Below are 12996 nucleotides of genomic sequence, written 5' to 3' on the forward strand. Positions count from 1 at the left end.
TGGCTGTGGAATTAAAAATAGTAAATATGAAGGACTATTAGTTATAGATTCCTTACCTTAGAATTACCCCCAGGCGTCAGACTGGATCTGGAGATTTTTTTCTCAGCAGTACCCCTTAGTCATCGGCGTCATGATAGCTGGGATGACGTCACTGTATCTACTTAGAAGCCGCCTCTGTGCGCAGATGTCACTTCTTTATTTTTCCGCGCCAGCCAGCGCAGATCCGGAGAGAGCCATACCCTTAGTCATTTTTTGACTAAACTTTTTGTCGACATACCTTTTTGAAGTCTTACGGCTCCTGGTGCATAAGGGATGTCAAGTCGTTGACTCGGTTTCAAGCCTTGGGACTCCTGTCACAAGCTGATGTCGGTCACAGATCCGGAACCTCATGTGCCTTTGGTGCCTGGAGCGCAACAAAGAGCCGAAGTCATGCTCGGACTGCCAGGCCTTGAACCCTGAGTTTTTACGGAAGCGGTCCCGAAAGCTTTTGGAGGCCCGGCAGTCGGCTCCGCGCCATTCGCACGTCCCAGTTGAGGGGAGGGTTATGGGACCGGTCGCTGAGCCACCACCACCATTCGTCATCGAAGTCTTCGTCATCGGGTAAGTCGAAGCACAAGAAGAAGGCGAAGAAGCATCTTCGCCTTCTCCTCGGCCGGCACAACGTGGGGCACGGAGGGTCGTTGCTCTCCAGGTGCTGGGAGGGCTCCACGCTTCCCTCCCTTTCCAGGACCCGGAGCGTCCCCTGCCCAGCTTCGAGCATTTTACGAAGCCCTCCACACTATCTTTGGGTAGCCCGACTCTGCCGACTCGCCTTCAGGCCCAGCAGACTCGGCTGGGAGCTTTAGGCCTTCAAGGCCGGCGGCTCCAGCCTCGGTGTTGCAGGGCCCCCGAGGATCCAGGCCCAGGCCTGGATCCGGATCGGCGCCGGTCGACCTCACGGTACGTACCCCGGAGCCGATTCCCCTGATGAGGCCTCCGATGCTGGTTGTGCCTCCAGCCGTCGTCGACCCCAGCTTCCCTCTCGACTTGGACACTGACCCGGACCGGCGTCGACCGACGCCGGTACCAGCGCCAGAGGGTACTTTTGTACTGCTGTTCTTCCCTGGTGTTCAGTATCGCCCTGAGTGGCAGCCAGAGGAGGGTGAGGAGGACTGGGCGGGGTCTGTTGACCCTCTGGCAGACCAGCTTGAAGAGCTGGACTAGATAGAGGAGTTGGGTGATGCCATTGGTCTGGATACCTTCCCAGTCCTTGGTATGCTTTCTCCCCTTCCGTGGCTACGTAGGAGGGAGTTTCCTACACTGTGGTGTTGCGTTGGGTGGCCAAGGCCTTGGGCCTTGAGCTTCCTACGATGGCAGTCAGGACTAACCTCCTGACTGAGGTGCTTCAGCCGTCAGCAGGCTCTTCGGGAACCTTGCTGCCTTTCAATGAGGCCTTCACGAACGTCCTTCTGGGCTCCTGGTCCAAGCCCAGCACAGGGGCTCCTGTGGATAGGATGATTGCCAGACGCCACCTCTCGGCCGACCCACTTTTCCTCTCCCAACACCCTAACCCTGAGAGCTTGGTGGCCCAAGCTTCATCCTCGAAAGGAAGCGCTTTTCCTACAGCTCCTCAAAATAGGGAAGCCAAGAAGCTGGACCATTTTAGGAAGATGTTTTCTTCCGCCAGCTTAGGACTGCGGTCAGAGGTGGTGCAAGGTCTCTTTCAGCAGTGGGGAGAGCCTTGGTTAGATCTGTTCGCCACCGAAGAGAATGCGCAATGTCAGCAGTTCTGTTTGTTGGAATTTCCAAGGTGGCCCTCTGTCAGCAATGCTTTTCGTAGCGAGTGGAATTGCGGTCTTCTATACGCCTTTCCACCTATACCACTTCTGTTCAGAGTGCTGAAGAAGATCAAGCACGACCGGGCCCAACTCATTCTTGTGGCTCTGGACTGGGCACGAAAAGTGTGGTATCCCGAGCTATTTAGCATGGCCATCGATCCTCCGATCAGACTTCCTCTTCTGGAGGACCTTCTGTCGCAGCAACAGGGGATGGTCCTCCACCCGAACCTGTCCAGCTTCCACCTTCTTGTGTGGAGATTGAGCGGCGACAGTTGGCAGCTTTTGACCTCCCTCCCGAAGTCTGTAATGTCATCTTGGCAGCCAGGCGTCCCTCTACAAAAACAGTATACAGCTGTCCATGGAACAAATTTGTGGCATGGTGCACAGGAAAGGCTGAAGATCCCCTTTCTGCCCCTCTTTCTAAGGTTCTCCTCTTCATACTCTATGGCCCAACAGGGCTCTGCCCTGGGCACCCTTAAAGGCTATCTTTTGGCCTTTCTTCGCCTTCCTGATCAGCCTTCTCTTTTCAAGTCCCCTGTTTCTTAAGGACATTACTCACCTCTTTGCTCCTATTCCTTTTGTTATGCCCCAGTGGGACTTGAATCTTGTCTTAACTTACCTTGTGTGCTCCTTTTGAGCCAATACATAATTGTCCTCTCAGACTCTTTACTTTAAAAACTGCTCTTCTGGTTGCCATCAGTTCTGCCCACAGGGTGAGTGAACTTCAGGCGCAATCTTCTAAACCTCCTTTCCCTGCGGTCCATATGGACAAGGTTGTCCTTCGAACTGGGCCTTCTTTTATACCCAAAGTGGTTACCTCTTTCCACATGGGACCGACCATAACTTTGCCCACCACCTTCCCGCCCCTGCATCTTTCCAAAGAGGAGGAAAGGCTCCACTGTCTGAATCCAAAACGTGCATTATCGTTTTATCTGGATCGTACAAAACTATTCTGGGTGGACGATCAACTCTATGTGGGTGCCAAGAAAGGTCGGGCCGTGCAAAAACGGACAATCTCTTGATGGGTCGTCCTTTGCATTAAGATCTGTTATTCCTTGGTGAAAAAGGAGCCTCCGATTGAACTGCGCACCCATTCCACCAGGGCGACGGTAGACACTACTGCTTTGGGATGTGGAGTCCCCCTCAGTGATATCTGCCAGGCAGTCACTGGGCATCACTATACACGTTCACTAAACATTACTGCCCGGATAGTCCAGTCCGGTGAGATGACTTCTTTGGCTGTTCAGTTCTCCAGGACTTTCTGGTGTGAACTTAGTTTGCCTACTCAACTCCGGGGTTGGTATTGTTGGGGTATCTATTCTAAGGTAAGGAATCTATAACTAATAGTCTCTTTCAGATGAGCAAGTTACTTACCTTTTGTAATGATATATTTGTAAGAGACATATATTAGTTATAGATTCCTTACCGCCCACCCATCCTCCCCGTTCTGCGTACTGACTTATAGAGTAAGGGACTCCCTTACTGGGCCCTAGTTCTGTGCATCTTTGGTCAGTGTCTTGCATGGCTCTGCTCTTCTGACATGGAATTTCGTGTAAAAGAACTGACATGAGCGCTCAGGAGCGGCGTTTAAGTAGATACTGCGACGTCATCCCGACGATCATGACGACGAACGTGGAGTCGACCGACGCCACTACCGACATGCAGGTGTACTGCTGAGAAAAAATTCTCCAGATCCAGTCTGACGCCTGAGGGTAATTTGAAAGTAAGGAATCTATAACTTATATATGTCCCTTACAGATATATCATTACCAAAGGTAAGTAACTTGTTCCTCAGGTCTGCAGAGAGAGGCATTTTGCTCTTTTGGTCCTGCAGGACTTTCTGGTGTGAAGTCCACTCCACATCTTCACCATGCTGCTACCATCCAACTATCGATTCAAAAGGTGAGGCATCTGTGGTTAAAAGTATCCATCAGAAGAATAAGTTACATGTCTTTTTAATGGTCTTTTTAATGGCTACTCTAACCACAGAGGTTTTACTCTGCTCCCTCTTCCTTGTTTTGCAGGCAGACTTCTGTCATAAGGACCCAATTTAGGTTGAGCTCACTGTCTGATAATTTGTCAGCCACTCCGCTTCTGTGATTGCAGAAGTTGCTTGTGAACCTTGCAATGCGCAGAGGTGGCACCCCTTTATGTGCCTTCACATAGTCACTCCCATATTTGGTACGCAACTGCCCAATGGTACAACCTGCTAGCTCATGGAAGCTATTGCATGAAAAATGTCCAGATCCAGTCTGGCCCCAGTGAGATTCAAAAGGTGAACAATTAGTAGTTAGTCTATCCACCATAATGAGTACTTACTATTGTTAAGGACGATTTCGTTTTATTGAATTTTTACTTTATAGCAAATAATAAACCTTCTACCAAAATTACAACGCTCCTAGTGCCAAATCCTATCACATTTGCTAGTGTTCATTGTCTGGTGATGTAAATATTACATAGTATTCATCAAGCTCTTTTATGGTTATGGAAGCATGTATTTTACAATTCTCAGACAAACCATGTCTGGAAGTACTTATTTTATTTAGTTGTTCTTGTAACAACATTGGGAAATTGATTGCTTTTATTTGAGTATAAAATGTGTTTCAACGCTATTGATTAAACACCCTGTCTAGCGAGCCACAATTGAAATTCGCACCATTATATGGATTATGAATGGTTGTTTTTCATGCCCAGATTAACAGAATTTATATTAAGGTTGACAAAATGTAATGTCATAAATGAACTGTTTATTGTAACAGCCACCACCAGTCAATGATCGATTTACTAAATTCTCTCCTTCGCCTGTTGAAGATCCACAACTATAAAATGTTACAGTAGTGTAAAAATGAACTATTGTTTTTGTTTAAGCTTACTCTCTTTTGTTTTATTCAGGTTGTACCAGAAGCGCCTCTTGCTCCAGAAGCAGTCTACCCTGCAAGCATACTTTAACCAGATGCAAATCGCTGAAAACACATACCCGCGGTCAACTCAACAGCTGCCACTATCGCATCAGGATGCACAACAGCAGACAGGACAGTTCAGCCTGTCGCAGCCTTTGAGCCCAGTCATGGAGCCTACCGCTGACGACATGCAATACGACCCTTACCTCAGTCAGTACCACAACCTTCAACTCCAAAGCCAGCAAATACAGAACCATCCACCGTCGAATCAATCCCACCTCGCTCCTCCTTCCCTCCTGCAGCCGCAGTCTCTAACATACTCTTACCAGGCCTGTGAAATGTCAGGTGCTCCAGTGCCGGAGCACGAGTATGATACACAGTGCCAGTACCCAATGAACCAAGCCCACCATAGTGACAAGACGCTTCTGGCCGATGGTCAAACTGGCTCAGCTACACAAGAACCTCAATCTGCCTATGAGACTTTAGCACCCTCTGAGCTACCTCAAATCTTTGACTGCGAAATGATGGAGACTGTTGACTCCCAACATAGTGGCTATGTTCTCGTTAATTAGCCTCATCCCAACAGTGTTACTGTCTTCATATGGAAAACAGGTGAAATGAGTGAAGGAAAAGCGTGTGAATTTTTTGTTTTGTTCCAATCCTTGAAGAAAAATTCATGCCTAATTTTCCTAACTGGAAGCTCATAGAGGTTTGGAAGAGCTGTCCAAGAGTCCTTGTCGGAGGCATGGCTGTTACCAGGCGGCTGGTGGGCTGATGCCATTCGCGACTAGGCACCCTATGTTGTAAGCTTGGTTCAGTCAAGAGTCTGAGAGGAAGGATGGATCTTGCACATTTACTGGGCTGAGTATTTGGAATTTGTGTATAGGAAGTGGACATAGACTCCAAGGCGGAGCTCATAAGATTCTCACATTTAACCAAATCCAACTTGGTAATGCACATTAAACATGGAGATTATGTGTAGTGGAGAAAGACCATTGGAGTTACTGGCAATAATAGCAATATCGATTTCTGGGTACCACTTTGGTAGCTGTAAGGCAGAATCTAAATCATTCTAATGCACAACAGAATGACAATGTGCGTTGGGCGCTACTGGTTGTCAACAGTCCGTTAGTACCCACAAAAGGATGCTGGAATGCAACAGATTGAAGTGGCCATCAATTGTGGCACCTTAAAACTTGTAATTTACTTGTAGTTGGCAAATGAGAGTACCTCTTAGCACAAACAAGGGACGGCGACTCGGACAAGACTGATGCCTAGATTGCCCCCTGCAACCCACCCAAGTAGTATATTGTCATAAAGTGTTCAGAGAACGAAATCTGCAGTATTGGAGCAAAACTGTAGCTGAAATGTAACTCTGAAGAATATTAATGACATTAAACTAGGATTGAAGAACCCTAGGGACCAAGAAATATCGAAGTACCAGCTGAGTTGCAGTGAGGAATAACGTGAGCAGGAAACGACGTCAGAGTGACCCTTACTAAAGGAGACCTTCTCTCCACAGCAGCCTCTTGTGGAGGCAGTATATATCCAGCCCATCTCTGGTCACTGGAGATGCATTTGTTACAAGACTGTCCTTTGTTTGCTTTTGAAAACAAGATAATATTAACTGTATTTTGAACTTACAGTCTACCGTGTTGTTGGTTGTTTATTAAGCTTTGTAAATTTATGGACAATTTAGGGTTTTAGACAATATCAATACAAAGCAGCCAGTGTTTAAAAAAAAAAAGTGGCGTGTGATAGTGCTGTGCCTTCTTCTGTTCTTTATCTTTTCAGATATATGCTTTTTCTTTTATGAAGAAAATTAGACCGTTTGCGTCGAGGCTACAGCCAAAGTCCCTTCAGAGTTTAGGTTTGTGTTCCACTGTGTGGAACCCTAAAGTGTTTTAAATGACTTCAGTGTTTTGATTGCTTCTGTCTAAAAAGTTTAAGAAGTATTACAGCAATATTTAATAATATTTAATGTCAAGAACTGTCGATGTGTTATTAACAATGGTGTTAGGAGGGTTGTATGATTTTTCAATTCATTGGGGGTAATTTTCTTTTCAAATCAGGGAGGCACAGTGGCAGACTGGGCCAAGGAAACTCCTACAAAACAGAGGCTATGGTAGTCTGTCACATGTAAGCACTGTTTCAGTCTTTTGTGTTGAACAGCCCAATAATGTATTTTGGCAGCAGCACTTTCATTGCTAATGTTCTTTTACTTGAGTACAATGCGTCAACTTAACGAAAATTTGCACCCGAGCATCTTAAATGACAAACTGAGCATCTCAGAGCAATGCCACATGCAGACGTTATCTACCAAGCTTGGCACCGGAGCCAATTCATGATGCAAATGAGCGAATCTTTGGGAATTCTCTCTGCACACGAATCTCTTAGATGCTCTCCATGCATCGTTGGATTTGCAGATAAGCAAAGCGTAGTAAATAAGTCAAGACAAATATTGCCTTTTTTGCCATCTTTCTCATCTTGGGTCCACATGTCACATTTCACTGCGTATTTGAGTCATTGTATTTCGTCACATGCTGTTTTGCCAGTCTGGCCTGAAAACTGTTGGTTTGATTATTTTCTTCATTTCCAAAGCTTATGAGAGAACACCTGACATTTTAAAAAACTGATGTAATGTTTGTGCTGTGTTAAATTATGGTCCTTTTTTTTTCTTGGTATCAAGACTTCTTTACTTCAGTATGATACAACCAACACCATCAAGTCCTCTCACAAACCAACTCGTTTTGACCACTCTGGTCTTGCTCACGGTTAGCAGTGATCCACATTTTAGGTCTATATATACACACAACTACCCATATAGCCATTATGATGCATTATGGGAAATGTGGTTCCAGTTCAAGATTCCTTTTTTGAGGACAGCTCACGAGTAAACATTGTGTTTTGCAGAGCCCCCGGTCTTATGCCACTGATGTAGTTTCCACTAACGGACATTGGCGATACCCCTGCAAATGGTAGATCAGCACACTTGATGGAGATAGCAACAGGTTTTAAAGCTTTCAACATGATTTGTTTAACTTCATTGATGATCTTTTGCGATGGTGCATACTATAAAATTGTTGCTTCTTCACCATAGTCTACTGATCTTCTCCAAATGTGGCACGTTTATCATTTATGTACTGTTATGGACTTCTGAACTATGTAGAGCGTTTAAACAAACATTCTGCCTGCTTGTATTATGGATGCTGCTGAAGGGGAGAGATGGCCTGTGGAACATGGATAAATCAAACACACAGTATTGAAATAAACATTTTCATGCAAAGTTTTTCTTTTTTGAACAAAACAGCATTTATCAGGGAAAAAGGACGAACAATGAAAACAAAGGATTGAGCTCTGCAAATCCAGTCTTGTAAATATGTCTTTGAGAACGATGGTAATTTATCTGGCTAGTTGGGTTCTTCAGTTTCGCCTGCAGCATTTGCCAGTTCATACATTTTTTGATGGTATTGCACCTTCTTTTTGGGTTGCCCATGAAGGTTATCCAATTGCTATCAATATTGCTTTTTCATGGGGTTCAGTGTATTCCATTAGGTGTTCCAGTTTGGCCAGTCCCTTTTACCACATTCTTAAACGTTATACACATCTCTCATATATATTTTTTATAAATAATTGTAAAAACAACTGTGGGTGGCTGCTCCTAGTGTGACCTGAAGCTGGGCATTGCAGGATCCCCATCTGATTTTTTCTCTGTAAGACCAGAGGAGAGCCATGAGCGTGTCCTATACGTGCCCCAGTTAACTGTTGCGCTCTTAGCATCCGATCGATTGGTGTTCTCTGAAAGAGTCCTGTAAAAGATGCTACTGTCACAGAGCCCCTGAAACTAGGGCCAAAGTAGAAGTGTTCTTCCATAGGAGTGCTATGTGTGTGATTTTGGGTATAGCATGCTGTACACTTTGACAGCAGAGGCATCACTGTCCTATTAGTGAACCTAACGATCAATTACTTCCAGGTGGTTGCAGGGAGTGGACCAAAATTGGTCACTTGTCAGATTATCCATGTAGAGATTCTGATGAATTTCTCTAGAGGTCGGGTTGTCTCTTTAGTATGAGACTGCTTAGGCCTATTTTAACATTCACATGAAAAGCTCCCCTTTTTAGGATCTAAAGGGGTTTTATTCATAGTCATATAGCATATTCATATAGCACAGCAGCAATAAAATGGGCAGTATGTGGCCTTTAGCTTCTTCCTAGTTAGTGCCTACCCACAGGAAGCACAAGACCGATTATGCTCGAACACTCAAACGTATGTGGCTGATCAAAGCTCCACAAATTTCCCCACCACTAGTTTCATCTAGTGGAATTGGTCAGTAAGAGGTATTTATTAATATATCACTTTAAAGAGAAGATCTTCGGTCTTCACATCCTGATTGGGCAACTGGTAGACTAAACTTTTCTAATGAAATGGGGCTCTCAGGATTGCGTTATCATGTAATCACACCAACTTCGCCTTTCATGGGGAAAAAAGAGCTCCACCACTGTTGGCGATCACCTGTTAACTTTAAATATACCGTACCGACATGTTTAAAGAAATGCTACGCCAGACCTCATAATATGATGGACACATTGTCCTCTCAGAAATGTGTTTCCTCTTCATTAATCCTGGACAGTTATTGTGTAAAGTGAGATAGTGACAGTATGGGAAACAAATGTCTGAAATATCTTTGTTTTGAAATTGGCTGTAACAGCATTTGTTTTAAATAGATCAAGGAAACCTTTTTCGTCTGCCTTGACTTGGGTTGTGTTTTGCTTGTGTGTTTAGGTATGTTTAGTTTAGCTGTAAGGGCGAGACATACAAAGCCATTTTACGACCCATCCTCTCTGATTTGCAATATCAGAAGATTAGCAGACATAAGTGGTGTTAAGTATGTATTGAGCTCATTTTGCGAGTCAGAAAAGCCTTTCTCACTTGCAAAATTGGTTCTGGACCAATACCGAATCACAGTTATGACCAGTCATGAAAGGGGTGTGCCCTCCTAATTGTGATTAGATGTGGTGTGTAACAGTGGTTTATGACTGCAGTTGCAGTCGTAAACCATTGATCAGTTACCAGCACCTCAAAAGAGATGCTAACCAGTTTGCAAGGAAAAAGTGCCCCTTCGGAACACCTTCACCTTTGCGAATGGTGCTGGGTGACATTAGGGTCCCACCGCCTGCTCCCTTCGAAATTTTCCCTAATGGGAATTTTTTCTTTTTTGTAAAGCTACACTGGTCTCTTTAAAGAACACAGGCTGCCTTTTAACCAAATGTTGTTTTCCATTTGGGACTGCAAACTCATGGATGGGTTTGCAGGTCGCCTACCTACCCAATCAATATTTCGTAGGTATGCAGCCCCCCCCCCCCCCGCACCCCCTGATTTTGCCAAGTGACCTATTATTACATAATTTACATTGCAAAATGGGAGACTAGTCATAAACAGTGGCTGCAGTTTGTAACAACGTTTTTGCGACCTTTTTCTTACTACATCTGGCCCTTAGTTCTTAATGGTTTAAAAAAATGCACTTGCAATACAATCATTTGAATTGGCTTACAAAAGGCAAGGTAGATTCCTGGCCCTGTAGTTGAACCTATTTCATACAGGAAATCTGGCCTTACAAATGGTACCAGCTACGAACTGAGTAAGGATTTTTTGAGTTGGTTTTTACCCCAGTATGACAACACAAAATAATACTCCTGTGTGAGTGAAGTGGAGATGGGAGGGTCCTGCCAGATGTTAAACGATAAAGAAGGCAATAGACCGAATTCCAGCATTTATCCAGTCCTCACTGAAATAGTACATATCCTGTAGAAAACTCTTTATGGAGTTTACCCGTGTTATATCCACTGCACCCAAACCTGTTATAAGAAGAGGTGTGTGTGTGTGTGAATGTGCCCGACTTTCATTCCCAATACTTGGCTACTTTTGCAAGTCTTTTCTCCTTACACTTTATAAAGTTTTTCCCTATTTTTTGTGGGGATTGCAGTCTTCAAAAATGAGCTTGGCATGAGAATTTTTTTTACAATTTGTCTCTATCCTGGATTAGAGTTCCTTCTGTCTTGTGAGAGTAATCACCTGCACAGTCCAATAAGATGACTTCTATGGGAAGTTAAAGGTGAACTTTTTCTACTTTGACCAGTGTGACTGGAACTTTGCACATCCATTGGAATATGTCTGCTGCTTCTCTGAGTAGACACTCAATTGGTGGACGAACAGATGACTGACACATTGTTGAACCAATTGTCTTGGTGCTTTGTTCCACTCATTTGAAAGGTCTAACCTCTTGTATCATTCCCCAGCTGCATTAAATATGCAAATATGTAACAAAGAGGTATGATGTGACCACAAACTGAGAACACCTACATTGGAAAAACATGGGCTGGGAGATGTAGGCATACATTTTGACCACACATAAGTGTATCACTACAAACAATTCGACCTATACTCGCACTATCAAGGACTTGCCCCAGATACGATATGGCTCAATTTATTTGAACATTTTGTGAAGCAATATCGATTTACAGTCTGTACTTTGGTGGTCTTTAGGTTTGATATCAGTTTTTTTCTATTGAATTCTGTTACTGAAATATTTACTAAACCAATCTGATGCTACGTTTTTAATGCTCAAGATGTTTCTGTTTGACATTTTGTCGGTCTATAGGATGACACAATTTTATTAATAACACATTCCTCTCTTTTGGGCAATTGCCTGTATCAGTTATTGTAACCTCAAGCTTCCTTGATGAGATCAACCAGTACCATTCTTAGAATGCAATAGTCTATTCATTGAAAGTCTAGTACAGGAGCATTCTGTCAACCATCCAGCATTATCTATGAAAACTTTGGGTAAATCAAAGATACATTTAACATGTAAGACCTGTTCGCAGTCAATATACCCATAATGTTCAGACTTGTGCACACCCTCTGGTTGTTCTAAATGGAGCATGCGAACGTCTCTTGATCACAACTGAAAGTTGGAGTTCTTGGCCCATTCCACTAATAACTTTGCTGGCCTATGTGATAAGTGTACGAGTAATTTACTAACCTTACATGTGGTTGAGTTTGTGCCATGGTTTCTGAAGCAATCAGCAAGGAAATTCAAAATATAGCTTGCACATCAAGCAAATAGTGTGTTTAGCAAAATACTTTACAGTATATTGTAATCTCACCATAAAATAAAGGTGATGTTTACACCATATATTCGTTTTGAAAACTTATTTAATATACGACTGCTGTTTTGATTGTATTTGGGCAGAAGCATACCAGTATTAGTTGATGGACACGATTGGACTGATGTTTGGGTGAGAGGGATGGATTGCTCATGTGGTGGCTACAGGTGCGGTTCAACAAAGAAGGAGCCGGAGTTGGAGACCGAGTGAGTCCCAGTTCCTGGGTTAGCAGAGAAACACATTGTGTTGTTGTGAGCAGATGCTGTCTGAATAACAGTCCAGATTCCAAGAATAAAGCCCTCCGATGCCCCTCTGCTTAATGTTGGCTGGCTTAGAAAATGTGTCATCCACTGCATACCCCAGTGTACCGCACTCTGGAGTTTAAACAGAATATCACTTAACAATTACAGAATGCAGTGCCTCAAGTATCAGTCAGCGAGGCCACCTGTGGAGCACCAAGTAAATGTATTCGAACCTTGATGTACCTAGGGTAAGCCGATGGCTGTCTCCAGAACACAATGTATCCATTTGTGGTCTCTTTACCTACTACAGCCCTACGGAAGCTGTATCTTTGGTTCAGTGCCGTCGTAGCAGCATACAATGTTCCAGTTGACTTGAAATCCTCTGATAAATGAACTCATCTCATCCATGTACCATCTTGTCAGGTTAGAATGCTCACTAACCGAAGGCAAGTAAGACACTTTAAATGCACCAAGTAAAATAAAACCAAGGGGAATTCTGGGGAGGCATACAGCAGGTACCATTTTCATACCCCCTCAGTGGACCCGTGCTGATCACACATTCAGCCAGCCATGTTTTTTTTTTATCCATTATCAGCGGGTACTCTGCGAATTGCAGTTTCACTCTTGCCATTCCAAGAATGAACCTATAGGTTCACAGAAAGACCAGGCTGTTAAAAACAAAAGAGGGCAACCTAAAAAGTCGGCATGACAAAAACCCACTCACCAGCTGCTCCTTTTTTCCTTTTTACAAACACTTCAGCTGCTGGACTACTAAATACGGGCACAAGACATTATTACAACCTCAATTTCAGTGGGCTTCTGTCGTCATGGTGCTCAATGGCTTTCTCAGCTAAACACGTGCAACGTGAAG

General features: G+C 44.0%; 1 protein-coding gene across 2 annotated transcripts in view; it reads left to right on the forward strand.

The window, feature by feature from the left end:
- SIK2 (salt inducible kinase 2) overlaps positions 1–10727 on the forward strand; it is a 428969-nt gene extending 418242 nt beyond the window's left edge. The window contains exons 15-16 of one of the 2 annotated variants that reach the window (XM_078682308.1): positions 4710–7381; positions 7579–10727. In XM_078682308.1, the coding sequence (XP_078538434.1) occupies positions 4710–5289 (580 nt within the window). In that variant the 3' untranslated portion in view covers positions 5290–7381; positions 7579–10727. Of the gene's footprint in view, positions 1–4709; positions 7382–7578 lie in introns of those variants that run through there. The other variant, XM_078682309.1, reaches the window with a different exon arrangement.
- The last annotated feature ends 2269 nt before the right edge of the window (positions 10728–12996 follow it).

Source organism: Lissotriton helveticus, chromosome 3_1, assembly GCF_964261635.1.
Source record: "Lissotriton helveticus chromosome 3_1, aLisHel1.1, whole genome shotgun sequence".
NCBI classification, from domain to species: Eukaryota; Metazoa; Chordata; class Amphibia; order Caudata; family Salamandridae; genus Lissotriton; species Lissotriton helveticus.